The following is a 13,682-nucleotide window of genomic DNA, read 5'->3' on the forward strand; positions in this document are numbered from 1 at the left end:
TAGTTGTATATATATACATACGAATTTTTTTTTTTGGTCGGAAATATACATACGTGCTCTCACATGAAATACATTTTTGAAATTATTATTTTAATTATTTATATGCACATGTACTTAAAGGACGGATTTACCCTCGACCCACCAGCGCACCGTCTAAACCCCCCCGGACGGCCACGGCACCAGAAGCGAGTCGATGCGCCTCCTCGTATCATGCTTCGACGAATGATCCATCGTCTCTCTCTACCTTCTCTCTCTAAACCTCAAGCGCAGGTGCGTCTTCTTCTTCTTCTTCCCTCCCCGTTTTGGTGCTTACCCTTTTCCGCTGATCCTTTCTTGGCCTCGCGGTTCGTTTCTTCGGCAGGTGGGGCTGGCGCCGCTGTTCCGGCGACTGCGGACGGCTCATGGATGGTGGGTTTCCTTGTCCGGTGCCTTGCCTTGGCGTTTGATGTTTTTGCTCTCTTTTTGGTTTCGGTCGAACGTTGTGGGTTGTTTTCTTGTGCCCGTCGCGCGTTTTGATTTCTTGATCCGCGTGTTTGATGATGTCTTATGCTGAGAATTGGGTGGATGTGCTCGTGGATTGCATTTGGAGGCTAGGCTGGGGTAGAGCGATCCCTTTACACCGAATTTGAACTGTTTTGATTGTTGTATTTCGGCCATTGGAGCTCGCTTTGGTGTCTGACTTACGTTTACTTTTGGTTGAAGATTGCTTGTTTGGTTGGAGAGAGAGAAGCGGCTATTTGGACTTGGTTGCATGGTGTCTTCAATCTGTTGAGCGGTCCTTGTCGAATTCAAATGTTATCCTTTATAAATTTTCTGCAAACCTGTCTAGAGTCTAGACTAGAGTGGTTTCGTCACTTTATTTACCCTCTTCAATTGGAGATGGGAGTTTTGGTAACCCAGAAGCTTATCATTTATAGCCATTATACGTTTGCATCAAAGAAATTAGTCTGTGGGATCTGATAGGCCCAAAGATTTCTAATCTAGTTTGAATAAGCCAAAAGGTGGCATGAGGATGGTAGCAAGCAAAAAATCTTCCACTTTTTATTTATCACAAATTGGTTTCCATGCCCACAGTCAATCTGGGAATGATATTGGTAAATCCCTCTGCCATTGTATGCCCAAAAGATATTGCCAAATTTGTTCACATAGCAATCCCATCCCAAAGCAGAGCATTAAGAGGTGATCAACAAAATGAAGCCAAAATTCCGAAAAAAAAAAAAAAAACAGATATTCCTCTGCAGATGTCAGCTCTTAAAATAGCGTTCAGGGAACGATTTTGGCTGGACTGCCTCCTCCATAAGTGGTACTGGCGCCACCTATTCGCAGTGGAAATTCTGGTTTTCCAGGTCATTTCCAAAGAAAGTTCACACTCCAATTAAAGAAATGTAAAGCATAATTTCTGTTTGAGGACTTGATAGAAGATTTCTGGTGGTCAAGAACCATCTGGCCTTATGTTGCCCTCTGCAATCTGGTTTCTATACACGTTCGGAAAATTTTATTAAGAGTTCCAATGTCCCATTTTTGCACCATCAGCACAGAGGATGATTTTTTTTGTGGTTAAAAAAGCAGCATCTGTGCACGCTTGAATTGTGGCAACTTTGAATTTTGGTGGCATGAAACTGGCTTTATGATACTTATATGATAGCGTGAGATAGATGGTATCTTTTTTTTTTTTATGTCAGAACTTTGTTTTTGAAGCCGGTAGATTAACTTCAGACAAAATGCTTTTCTTGTATGCTTTTCTGTTATAGCAGATGAATAACCTGTCAATTCTTTTTTCTCCCAAAACCTAAAATAAGACTATCCATCTCTTTGTGAGATTGCCTAGCATCTCTATGTGACCATGAGTGAAAGCTGCGAATAAGTTGGCTTAAAATCCTCGATTAGTATGTCATAGGAAAGTTTCCATTGGTTGGTTACTCATTTTGTTGAAGTTTGAGGGTGTTGTAACTCTCAATTAGTGCTTAGAATTACTATTTTCCTCTGTTTCAGTTGCCAAGGCACAAAGATGTCGTCTATGTATGCATAAATTTTCCTAGTAATGATGTATCAAATGTCATTTCTCTGGAGGTTCATCCTCATATTTCCTTGAGACAAAGAGTTGTGGCTTGGCTGAATGGCCATTTTGCCTTTTTTCTCTGTCAGTTTGGAGGTGGGTGTGATTTTGAAATATTTCTTCATACCACTTGGGGAAGTGATATTTTTGAATGAATAAACGTACTTATTTACAGCACAATTACTCAAGTAAACCGGATATTCCAGAATCATGTGGCACTATCGTCAAGTAGGAAGTTGCAGTGTGGATTAACTTTTTCTACTAGTGGAGGTGTGCGCGCAAGCTTCATACTTCAATTGCTTTACATTCTAGTTCTTTACAGTACTTAGCTTCTTTCAAAATTCTGTTAAAAAGAAAAAAAAAAGAGAAAGAAATTGAGCTTCTAGTAAGCTACTGTTTGTATTGGACTATCGAGATGATCTAACATGATTTTAAAGAAGTTGTTTTCATACAGCACTTTCGAGTTATCAATTGAGGGGCTGTATCTGTTTAATCAGAAACTGGATGTCACTACCATGTGTATTGAATAGTCTCTTGCATCAGGTGTAGTATGTAATGAAGCATTAGTGCCAAACTACAATACAAGTTTCCCTAATTTTAAAGAAAAGAGTTCCCTAATTTGTGCCAACTAAATCAAAAGTGAAGCACTACAATTAGCATTGAATTGAGCACCATCTAAAAAGTTGCTTGCAATTAGAGTTTATGCTTAAATGCCACACTTCTATCTGTTTTAATCTTTACACAATTGTTTATACAGTTTCTTCTCTAAGATATTGTGGTCTTTGCATAGATTTTTCGGCAAAGAAGTGTGTGCCATGCGATGCAAAGGATCTGAGGCCCATGACTGAAGAAACAGCCAATGAACTAATTTCTAAGGTTTTTTTTTTTGTGTGTTTTTTTTCTCTTCTTTTTTCTGTATTGTTGCCCCAAAGATTCCTCTTAGTAGTTGATTCTGTTGATAGGTACCTAAGTGGAACCTGGTGAATGAAAATGGTGTTCTGAAGCTGAATCGTTCTTGGAAAGTGAAGACTTTCCTTAAAGGACTGGAGTTGTTCAGGCTTGTAGCTGAAGTTGCAGAATCAGAAGGTCTGTGACATTAAGTTAATAATATTGAGTTTGTAGTTTTACTATTTAGTGATGCCATGGAGTAGGCAATATCATTAACATGTGAGTAACTTTGATGTGTTCAATGCAGGTCATCATCCAGATCTGCATCTTGTTGGATGGAATAATGTAACTATTGAAATATGGACACATGCAGTTGGTGAGAACTCGTTCCTGTTTCTTTTTTCCCCTCCACCTTTTTCCCGCTCTCTGTGCTTTTCATGTTGATATACTGGCATTAGTTAAGTTGTTGACAACAGCATCAACAGCAACGACCAAAAGACTTTTCTCGTGTTGTTAGAGCTGCATTATTAAACTCTTTAGTGACGGAAAATGTTGCTTTTATCTTGTTTATTCTTGTGAGAGATTCATTTGTGTGAAATTGTATATTCTATGAATGGTGAACTTTTTTTCCTCTTTGCATGTGATGAGAATACTTCATTTCAGTATGAAAGGGAAAACAATTGGCAATGGATGTGTTGCCTAATTTGTAACTTGCAACTTCAGTCAGTACAAACCAAAAGAAATAAAACTTTATGGGAAAATAACACAAACAGTCCTTGAACTTTGGCTCAATGTGCAATGTGGTCCCTGAACTTTTAATTTGTTCATTCTAGTTCCTGAACTTTAACCCAATGTGCAATGTGGTCCCTAAACTTTTAATTTGTTCAACGTCATCCCTGAATTTTTGATATATATTCGATTTAGTCCCTGAACTATATGAAAATGTTCAATATAGTCTTTCCATTGAATCAATGGAAGGACTATATTGAATATTGTCATATAGTTCAGAAACTAAATTGAACATGTATCAAAAGTCTAGGGACCACTTTGAACAAATTAAAAGTTTAGGGATCACATTGAACATTAGGCTAAAGTTCAGGGATTACATTGAACAAATTAAAAGTTCATGGACTAAATTGCACATTGAGCCAAAGTTCAGGGACTGTTTGTGTCATTATCCCAAACTTTATCTTTGGATTTCCATTTTCATATCATCTCAAGAGAGTAATGATTTTGAGATACAGAAAATGCCTTCCTATCGTTCATTAATTTTGTCTGCTGAAGTACCCTTAGGCAAGTTCCTTGAGTTGCCTTTCCGAAAATTTGTGCTTCTACCATCTTTCTGCCTAGTTTTCCATGCATGAAATTATGCGCGTGTTTCTCAGGTGGGTTGACAGAAAATGACTTCATACTTGCTGCTAAGATCAATGGACTGCCCCTGCAAGATCTATTGAGGAGGAAAGCCAAGAACTGATATGCTCTAACTAAGAGACTCCCTTGGTACTGTGTTACACATGTTTTCCTCTATACACAACGTTTCGTCATCATCGAGTCTTCGGTACTATAGTGTCTCAAGGATTGTAGATGGTGATAGTTTTGTGAAAAAACTTAACTTATAATAAAATTGCCTAGTACTCGGATACATTTCATGGAGCTCAACTGGAAACTCAACCCATGCATAATATGGCTTTTGCATGCTTATCAAATTGAAACTAGGATGCTAATATTTGAGACAACTGAATTAGCAGTATGATGAGACTGATGTGTGACTAGCAGGCTGACGTTCTTGTTGCATGTGAGAGCTCGGACTAGATTTTTAAGCAGTATCTTGGAGGTGCTGTATGACCTTTATGAGGGGAGGTTGGCACCTAAGATTGAATTCCAAATAACTGTATGGAGAGAGTTTAGTTTCAGGGTTGATGTTGTTACATGTTTACTCTAATTGATATATTTAGCAGCACAATCAACTGAGTTTTGTCTTATTTCGACCTGAGTAGAGGCTTTGTTGTCCATCCTTATTTGTAATGTTCTATATTCAGAATCTCTGGAGAACAGGATGCACATGAATCTGAGGTTTTGATAGTCGATGATTATCAAGGAAAATGCCCAACAAAATTGATTTGCAATTGCGAAGGAACAATCATAGAGCCATACAGGAGTTTCGAGCCGAATACATTGTGGATTGTAAACCTCAGTTTTTGGAAACTCAATACCTATAGTTGAATTATCCAAAAGAGGAATGATTAAGTGACAGTCATTAATCTACTATGAGATTAACCGTCTATTTTGGGCAATAAAAAGCAAAAAACAAATGAGTATAAATTATTGCGGGGTTCACTTCTTAAAAAATTTGTGGCTCACAATAGATTGTTATTCTCATAGTTGTCCAAAAACTGTTGTGCTAGTCCAAAAACTATTATACTAATAAAGCCCTATTCAAAATGATTTTTATTGTCATAAATGTAGCCAGTCAACATAAGAGAGTAATTCCAAAGTTTGATTGAGGTGCTACATTTACTTCATCAAGCCAATGTTGCAAAGCTGTTTTTGGCAATAGCCTCAATCACACGTAACATGTTTTCTCACCTCAATCATGATACAAGCTGCGATTTAGCATTGCCATCGAAAAATAGAGATCTCCTGAAACAAAGATGCAAGTTTTTTTTCCTTTCGGTACGCTCCAACAACTACCACAAACCAGTTCAGATCTATATAATTTTCTGGTTCGTCGATATGGCTTTTCCAGACGTGTGCTGCAGAATCGATAAGAGACTATACTACTGAAGGGGGGAAAAAGGAACTTGTTAGAACATGATAACCGCGAAAAGTCCTAATACTTCCTTGGTATGGAGAATGCCACTGATTCAAAGCTAGTCATACTTTGTTTTATGAACGAATTCAGACTTATGATCATGCGCAGGGAGCCGAGTCGGGAATTAAGATTTAGGATCTGTGGGTATTCAATTCTGATAAATCTCGAGCAAGAATCTTAGGGCACTAGGACTGGGAAGCAATAAATGTTCATCTAGAAGCCTCGCAGTGCAAGAGCAAAGTTTGCAAGTCCGATGCGTAGGGCTTACTGAATCTTTCGATTTTTGGGAAAAAACACTATACTTGTCGTAATTTTTGTTCAACATTTATTTTAGTGTCAAAACTTTTCGAGTGATTACTTAAATTCCACATCGGTGGAAAAACTATCACTTCAATATCTTAAATAACGAATTTCGATTCATCCTGCATAGCTTTTTTAATAAAATAAAAAAGGAGGTTCAACATCGACAATGACATGGCCATCTTTACAAAGCGACCCCATTTTATTATAAAACTTATTCTCTCTCGCCGTTTCTGTGGCGGATAAACCGGCGGGCTTCTAGCAGATGCCCGAAGAAAAAGAGAACTGAGGCAATTCAAAGGGAGATCTCACTCTACATCTTAGCTTTTCTCAAGCTTTTGTAAAGTTTTCTTCTTCTTTGTTATCTTATCCCTATAACTTTTCTCTCTGTTTAGACTCTGCTCATTGAGAAAGCTTGGGCAGAGCAAAAAGAAAATGTTGGAATTGGGTTTCGTTTGTCAAGCGCGGACGTCCTCTTCCACTAGGAAATTTCAATTCCAGTGAAACAAAATCACACAAATAAAGTAGTAGACCTCCATTGCGAGTTTGAGTTACTAATTTTGCCCAAATCCTCGATTGGGAGGTTAGGATTTGAAGAAGAGGCTGAATTTGGGGCAAACATGCGAGACGACGTGTTCTTGTGGCTTGTCTTGCTCCTGCTCTCCATTGCAAGATGCAGCTCTTAATTTTGCCCCAAATTGCTCGGTCTGAATTAGGATTTGAAGAAGTGGTGATAATTGGCTCGATTTGTCTCCATTTTTTAATTACAGTTTAAATATCACGTGCAGCGACATTGTTTATTGCATTTATGATGAAATATTGCCACGTCGGATCCTCGCATCCTAAATCGACAATAACACTTAAGTGATCGCTCTTCACCAAAGTGGTATTGAAGTGATTCATCAAAAAGTTTCGGCACTGAATGAACTCCATACAAAAGTAGTTATGATACTTATACTGTCATTTTCCTTCCCTCCAATCTTAGAGGACGAATTTACAAGGAGTATAAGCACATCTAGATCGACAAACTATTGATATCATAACTCGGATCAAGTTGATGACCCTAAAAGTTAAAAATCCGAAAACAGTCTTTTTCGCAATCAAGCTTATGGTCACGCAGTCGCCAATGTACAAGACAACTGAATGAATCACACTCATGGAAAGGGGGGAAAAAGCACAAAAACCAAGTGAAGGAATCATATCAAAATTGAAGGCTGGGGCAGCATTTGGAAGCAAAAGGCAGGGAGTGGAACTCTGCCTTTCTTTCCTGTCATTCAGACCAGGCCTACTTTTGAATCAGACTTATGCTTTAGAGATCTGCTTTTAAGCCACACCCACATGCTACAAAGAAACCTTCTTTTGAAGTACTTCCATATATGCATGAACAGATCGAATAATTTCCTTTTGCATACTTATTGCCCAATGATTGTTACAGCAAAAAAAACAAGAACACGGAAGAAATAATGGCGATTCGCCTTGTTCACGCTGTCCCTAGAACTACAATGCCTTCGACACCCCTTTACAAGTTCCCATCTTGTTTCTGTGTAGTTGCTCCGAATCCTTATTTTTAAGTAATAGAAAGGAATAAATCTTCGTCACACCAGGCGGGAGAGGAGTCAATCTTTGACCGAGTCCGAATCTTTTGTGGAATTTCTTGTTTTTCCATCAGAACTTTCATAATCTCGATGTGATTCCTGAAAAAAAGGACAGGAGGATGCAATGGATTATCAGAATGGGAATGAGAGATTTTGTCAAGAAAATAGGAACCAAAGGACTAAACTGATTGTCCACTACTAGGTCGAATAGTGTCGAATAGAACCAAGAATTCAGCGAAGTGGAAAGCTGCATTTGGCTTAACTCTCAGCACTATAGATCTAGAGTTCAACACACGCACAGACAAAATCAGCCCCTATTGCTACCTATAATGCCCATTTGGCTCATAATTCTCACACAGAATGAAGAGAGCTCCATATTTTTTATTAGCTGAAACGGTTTACTCTAGGGGACCACATTCCAACAAGCATATTTTGGTTATACATGATAAAGCACGACAACGTTACTCAGACCCCATGAGAATTATTTGAGACATTATGCCGACCACAATGCTACAGACACACAAAACTGATGCCAATTGAAGACATTGGCTCTCGAATGCTTCCTCAAATATGAGGCACTTTGACAATCTACAGAAATTGACATACAGATAAAACAGAGAGGGAAATCCATAACATGAACTCCAACCTGGCAAGAGTATGCAATCTTTGACCACTAAACTTGCAAATTTAAGTCACCATTTCGATAAAAGGTGATGCAGTGAAATGGACTGAAAGTTTGAAATCAAAACCTCATCAAGGCTGGGAATTTTCACTTTCTGTGTTGTTCTGATAATATTATTCAAAGGAACGCATAAAGTTGGATTGCAACATTCCGCTTCAGCATGACAAAAGCATTTCATGTATCTGGTAGCAAATTTGTGGAATATATTTAAGTGTTTATCTTTAAATAGAGGTCCATCATAGAGGAGAATTACTTAATCACTTGTGAACGAAATCATTTTGTATTGATTTATTCTTCTACTTTTGTCTGATGACAGCTACCTCTCAACTTCCCTACTGTGTTGTTACTGTTTTTGGTAGTCTTGTGTTTAAAGACTATGGTCCCTCTTCTCCTGTGTGTTCATGTGAAAATGACATTTCTCCTGTGTCTTCACGTGAAAAAGATGTTTGTTTTAGGGAAAATTTTCAAGCAAGGAAGTTTCCTAACATTGTGTCCTAGCTCCCTTATAGTTTGCCTGATGTTATATCAATCCCTAACTACGTTATGTCTTTAAGGATTCCTATCATAGCATTAAAAAGAGCTAAACTGTTTCTGGGGAATTTTGGTCAGTGCAAAATACCAAATGAGGACACCAAAATACTCAAATGAAATAGAAACACAGAGAAAAAGACAGGAAGTGCTTCATTATTCATTACTTCCTGAAGAAAAACAACATGCATCAGATGGAGGACTATTTGAGGAAACAGGAACTAAAGATATGCTATGGACATGAGTGTTTTCGAAGTTCACCACCTTAATATATGGGAATTGTTAAGTGGGATTACGTGACACAGAGAAGGTTTAGGAAGGAAGCTAAACATCGTGAGAGATCAAAAGGTGGCATCTTCTGCTGAATATCTAGAACAATTTGGTAGCATCTTGAATGTGAAAAACTTCGGAATGACTAAGAATGCTAGAGTTGATAATGTTTTTAAGGCAGCTCGAGGTGGTAATCTCCAATGAAGGGGATGAATTGTAATGCTTCTTTTGCAAACTAGCAGAAATATCAGTTAATGACTCTCAACTACACTGGCAATTTTATGAGTCGTAATTGCTCTTATGTCTATCAAATACAGGAGGACAGTCTGAACAGAGCAGGGTCTAGTCAGAGTGTTGGATGGACTAGAGGTGGTCATTTCACATACAATAATCTTTTAGACCGGAGACCAAGTAAACAATCCTGTTTTACTCCCTTCAACAATGGTCTAGCTGCGTGGATGGGACACAGGTGATTTGATTTCTTTTCTTACAACCGATTCATCAGAATTATTCCACAGGCGAGCATGGCTTGCCACCTTTAATACTTAAGTTTCCTCCTCCTCATAAAGGAATAAAAAGTGGCTTTTCATACTTCATACTTCTTGTTGTTTTGTCTACATTTCATCATGATTTTGATGAACCATAGAATACAGATTTAGCAATACATCTCAGAAATGACAGCGAAACCATATGTTTGGTTTGCCTTCTTACAACCAAGACATACTCATTAGTACGATATTTACAATCTTAGGATAGAGTGCGACTGAAGAAGATGTACTTGTTTGATCACTTTTGGAACAATTCAAGAGCGCATTAAGGTGATATTGCAGCAAATTGTGGCATGATTATAGCTCAGATCATCTCTACTTAACCAGAGTACCATAACAATGACTGAGGCAATCACTAACCATATGTGGACAATACAAAGATCAATGGCAGTAATTGCAGATTAAATCAATCCAATGCACTCCAATCGCTATGCAAAGACGGCCAGTCAATACATTCAAAATGACATAAAAGGAAGAGAAATTTACCTGTGTTTCCATGACTTGTTCTTCATTTTGTGACAGGCTTCTGCAACAGGGCAGTCAAATAAACCTCCCCATTCTTCAACCCGCTCGAGTCCGTCTTATTCGCTGTCGCCCACTTCACCTTCTTATACCCAAGCTTCCCGATCAAGGGCTTGTAGACCTTCTCTATACTCACCCCTTTGCCGAAGAAGTGATCCAACCACAAGTAACCACCGGCCCTCAACACCCGATCGATATCGAACAGCATGAACTCGAGCACTGTCTCCGGTATCCACCGGTTCACCGCGTGCCCGCACCGGACCAGATCCACCACCCCGTCGAACACCGGCAGCCGCTGCTGCAGCGGGACATGCAAGGGCACGAGCCCCCGAAGTGCGGCTGCCTCATTGTAAGGTGCGCCAAGGTTCATGGTGGTGGTGACAACGGTCACATTGTGCATCTTCATGGTGGCAGCAAAAGTGCCCGTGCCGCCACCGATGTCGATCCCGAGCCTAAGGACCGAACCAGCAGACTTAGCAATCTGAAGCAACTGCGAAACAGGGAGATCCAGCTCAGATGTGTAGGTGGTGAATTTTGAGGATTCATGGGAGGTGTCAAACCCCAGGTTGGGGTTGTAGTGATTGAGGCAAGAGAAGCTCTTGCAGGAGTACTTGGCCCAGATGACATTGCTGTCCGGGAGGGCAGGAGGGAAGGGGTTATGCGGTAACGAGGAGGCGGCGGCGGCGGCAGGCTTCGGCGGGGTGCGGGAGAAGCAGCGGCGGCGGGGGAGGGGGTGGCAGCCGCGGAGGATCAGGGCCTCGGCAAGGTCCGGGTCGTGGGGGCAGAGGGAGAAGGGGGTGTAGTTCATGAACCGGTGGAGGAGGTCCGGGTAGCCGTGGCAGGCGGAGGCAATGGGGGAGAGCTGGGAGTGGAGGAGCAGATCGGAGGGGATGGCGGAGCCGGGGTTCGCGGCGGCGGAGGCGGAAGGCGCGGAGGGGGGCTGGAGGCGCGTGAGGTGGTTGATGGTGGCGCGTATGGTGTGGAGCTGGTGGAGCAGGTGGTCGGGGACGGGCTGCGGGGTGGGGGCCTTGGGGGACTGGACGGTGGTGGAGAGGTGGTAGAGGGAGAGGATGTTGGTGGCCACCATGGCCATCAGCAGCACCAGGTTCAGCCCCATTGTGAATCCCATCTCTCTCTCTCTCTCTTTCTCTCTCTCTCTGCTGCTCCTGTTCTTGATCTTGTTATTGTTCTTGATCTTGTTCTTGATCTTGATCTTGACCTGATCTTGATCTGTCTCTCTGTTACTCCTGTTCTTGATCTTGATCTTGATTCTGGGTCTTGTTCTTGTTCTTGATCTTGATTCTGGGTGTTCTTGCTTTGGTCTTTGAGCTGCTCTCTAATCTTCACTTCACTTCACTTCAACTTCAACTTCACTTGTCTGGGTTGACTCAGGAGGGGAGAGATAAGGGAAAGGGCTTTCAGTTAGCTGTTGACAGAAAAGAAATCAGACAAGGGGGAGCAGGGGTTTTTATCGGGTGCGGTTTTGATTGATCCATGATTAGCGTGATTAACCCATCTGGGGCTTTCCTGGCCGTTGGATCGCGGGGCGTGTGGGGTCCGATCCGTGAGTGCGTGTCTCGTTTGGGATCCAATGTGAAAGATGGACTTTTGTTTTGGTCCTGTGTGGGTCTTTTTGTTATTTATTTCCCTAATTTTGTCTTTTTTTTTAATACTTTTTTTCCTAGTTGTCGGTGTTGAGGGAAGATATTAAATAAGCTGCGTAAAATAAGGGAATCAAAAGGAGGCACGTGAAACTAGGAGACTGCTCGTAGGTTTTTTTTTTTTTTCATATGTATACTATTAATTATTACAGTTAATATCACGAAAAATCCAAACGGATATATCTATGATAAATTTACCTCAAATTAATTTTTTTACCATAAAAAACTCCAAATTGGTATTCTCGTGATAAATTTGCCACAAACTAATTTTTTGACTATCTATGATAAACGGAGTGTAAAATCCCAAATTATTATACCCGTCAACTGCTACGTGTCATCTCATTCGGCAATTTGATGGTAAAATTGAACGGAACTAATGGAGGGTAAATTTGTTACGGGTGTATCAGTTTAGAATTTTTGGTGGTCAAAAAATAAGTTTGGAATATATTTATCATATGTGTACCGGTTTGAGATTTTTCGTAATATTAATCCTAATTATTACAGATAAATTCCAAATTTGGTATCTGCCTTCAAACTTATCAAAAAGGAAAAACTTTAAAAACAATCTCTACAGTTGGGTTTAGACATGAATTTTGCATCCTCAATATAGAAAACATACCATTGCCATCTTCAATTTTTTGCTTTTTCACTTTGGGTCGGATCTATCATTTGGTCCAATTTACAAATTTGTCATTTTCCTTTCAATTTTGTCCCTTCCAATATTCCGAATTCACCGGCAATGCAAATGTCACGTACCCAAAATCCTAACACACTTACTCCCTGCTTAGCCTTCTCATTCTTCGCTCCACCGATGCTCGTCTCACCGTCACCTCCACCACCATCCAATTGAGCCACCACCTCGTCGTGTTGTCTGCCCCTCCCTCTATTCTACCTGTCATCAAGCTTGGTGGCTCCTCCATGGTCGTTGAGATTTTGGCCAAGCTTAGCAAGCTTGCGCTCCGGCGCAGGATCAAGTGCAAGTTAGAGCTTGACGCTTATTGGAGTCTAGCAAGGTGTAGAATTGGCCGAAAAATTCCCGATTTCAGGCCTTCAAGACCAGCCAGGCTGACCGGAACGGAGATGGGAGGTCACGATCAACTCACGATTCGCCGGCGCTCCACCGTCTAGGGCGGCACCGGACACTCATGGGAGGACCTACATCCCTCTCTCTCTGATTCTCTCTCTTTGGTTTGGCTCGGTTTCTCTCTCTTTCTCTCTGGAATTTCGTCAAACAGGTTCCTTCCTTCTCCTTTAGTTTTTCTTTATTTTCTGTTGATCGATTCCCGCCCAAATTCGGTTAGAACCGATTACCGATCGGTTGGGATCGATTAACTGGTGCAAGCTGGATATTTTCCAGCTGGCCCAGTCGATTTCCACGTGCCAAAAATAACTGGAAATGATTGGTGAAGTTGCGGGTTTAATTCGGTTTTCTAGGTTTATTGTGCTTCGGGTTGAGTCAGGCGAAGAAGACAACCTACCCGGGTCGGGTCGGGTTGACCCGACCGACCCGGAAGATCCAGGTTGGTCCAAATTCTCAAATTCGACCCAATTTTGACACAATTTCCAAATTTAACCCCAAAATTGAATTCCCCATCATATTCTGAACCCAAATATATAATTTGTCCCAATTTTCATTATAATTGTGTTCAAGATTTTCTCATTTTTATATTCGGGTTAATAGGGTTTTGTTTAATTTGATGTCCTAATGACCTGATTAGGCAAAATTGATGCCAAAATTGAATTACCCACACCTGATTAGCCCTAGAAATGATGGTCTCACATTTCGAGAATTTCATATTAGGCATGATTCCCAATTTGGG

General features: G+C 40.5%; 2 protein-coding genes across 4 annotated transcripts; one reads left to right on the forward strand and one right to left on the reverse strand.

Annotated features, from left to right (window-relative positions):
* The first annotated feature begins 168 nt into the window (after positions 1–168).
* Positions 169–4,603, forward strand: LOC115693219 (pterin-4-alpha-carbinolamine dehydratase 2, mitochondrial). 3 transcript variants are annotated; one of them, XM_030620194.2, is made up of 7 exons: positions 169–270; positions 362–408; positions 2,232–2,326; positions 2,847–2,932; positions 3,019–3,142; positions 3,252–3,320; positions 4,330–4,603. In XM_030620194.2, the coding sequence occupies exons 1-7, from the start codon at positions 211–213 to the stop codon at positions 4,416–4,418; spliced, it is 570 nt and encodes a 189-aa protein (XP_030476054.2). In that variant the 5' UTR covers positions 169–210; the 3' UTR covers positions 4,419–4,603. The 3 variants fall into 3 exon arrangements, with proteins under 3 accessions (XP_030476054.2, XP_030476055.2, XP_056158573.1); XM_056302598.1 differs by having other exon boundaries at positions 184–270; positions 2,263–2,326; XM_030620195.2 differs by lacking the exon at positions 2,232–2,326 and having other exon boundaries at positions 173–270.
* Positions 4,604–7,398: 2,795 nt separating this feature from the next.
* On the reverse strand, positions 7,399–11,589 carry LOC115693222 (probable methyltransferase At1g29790). Its single transcript, XM_056302645.1, has one exon. It carries the CDS (start codon positions 11,328–11,330, stop codon positions 10,188–10,190), a length of 1,143 nt encoding a protein of 380 aa, XP_056158620.1. The 5' UTR covers positions 11,331–11,589; the 3' UTR covers positions 7,399–10,187.
* Positions 11,590–13,682: the final 2,093 nt, after the last annotated feature.

This window comes from Syzygium oleosum, unplaced genomic scaffold, assembly GCF_021117445.2.
Source record: "Syzygium oleosum isolate NSW1041296 unplaced genomic scaffold, Sole_v2.1 Sole_v2.24, whole genome shotgun sequence".
Taxonomy (NCBI): domain Eukaryota; kingdom Viridiplantae; phylum Streptophyta; class Magnoliopsida; order Myrtales; family Myrtaceae; genus Syzygium; species Syzygium oleosum.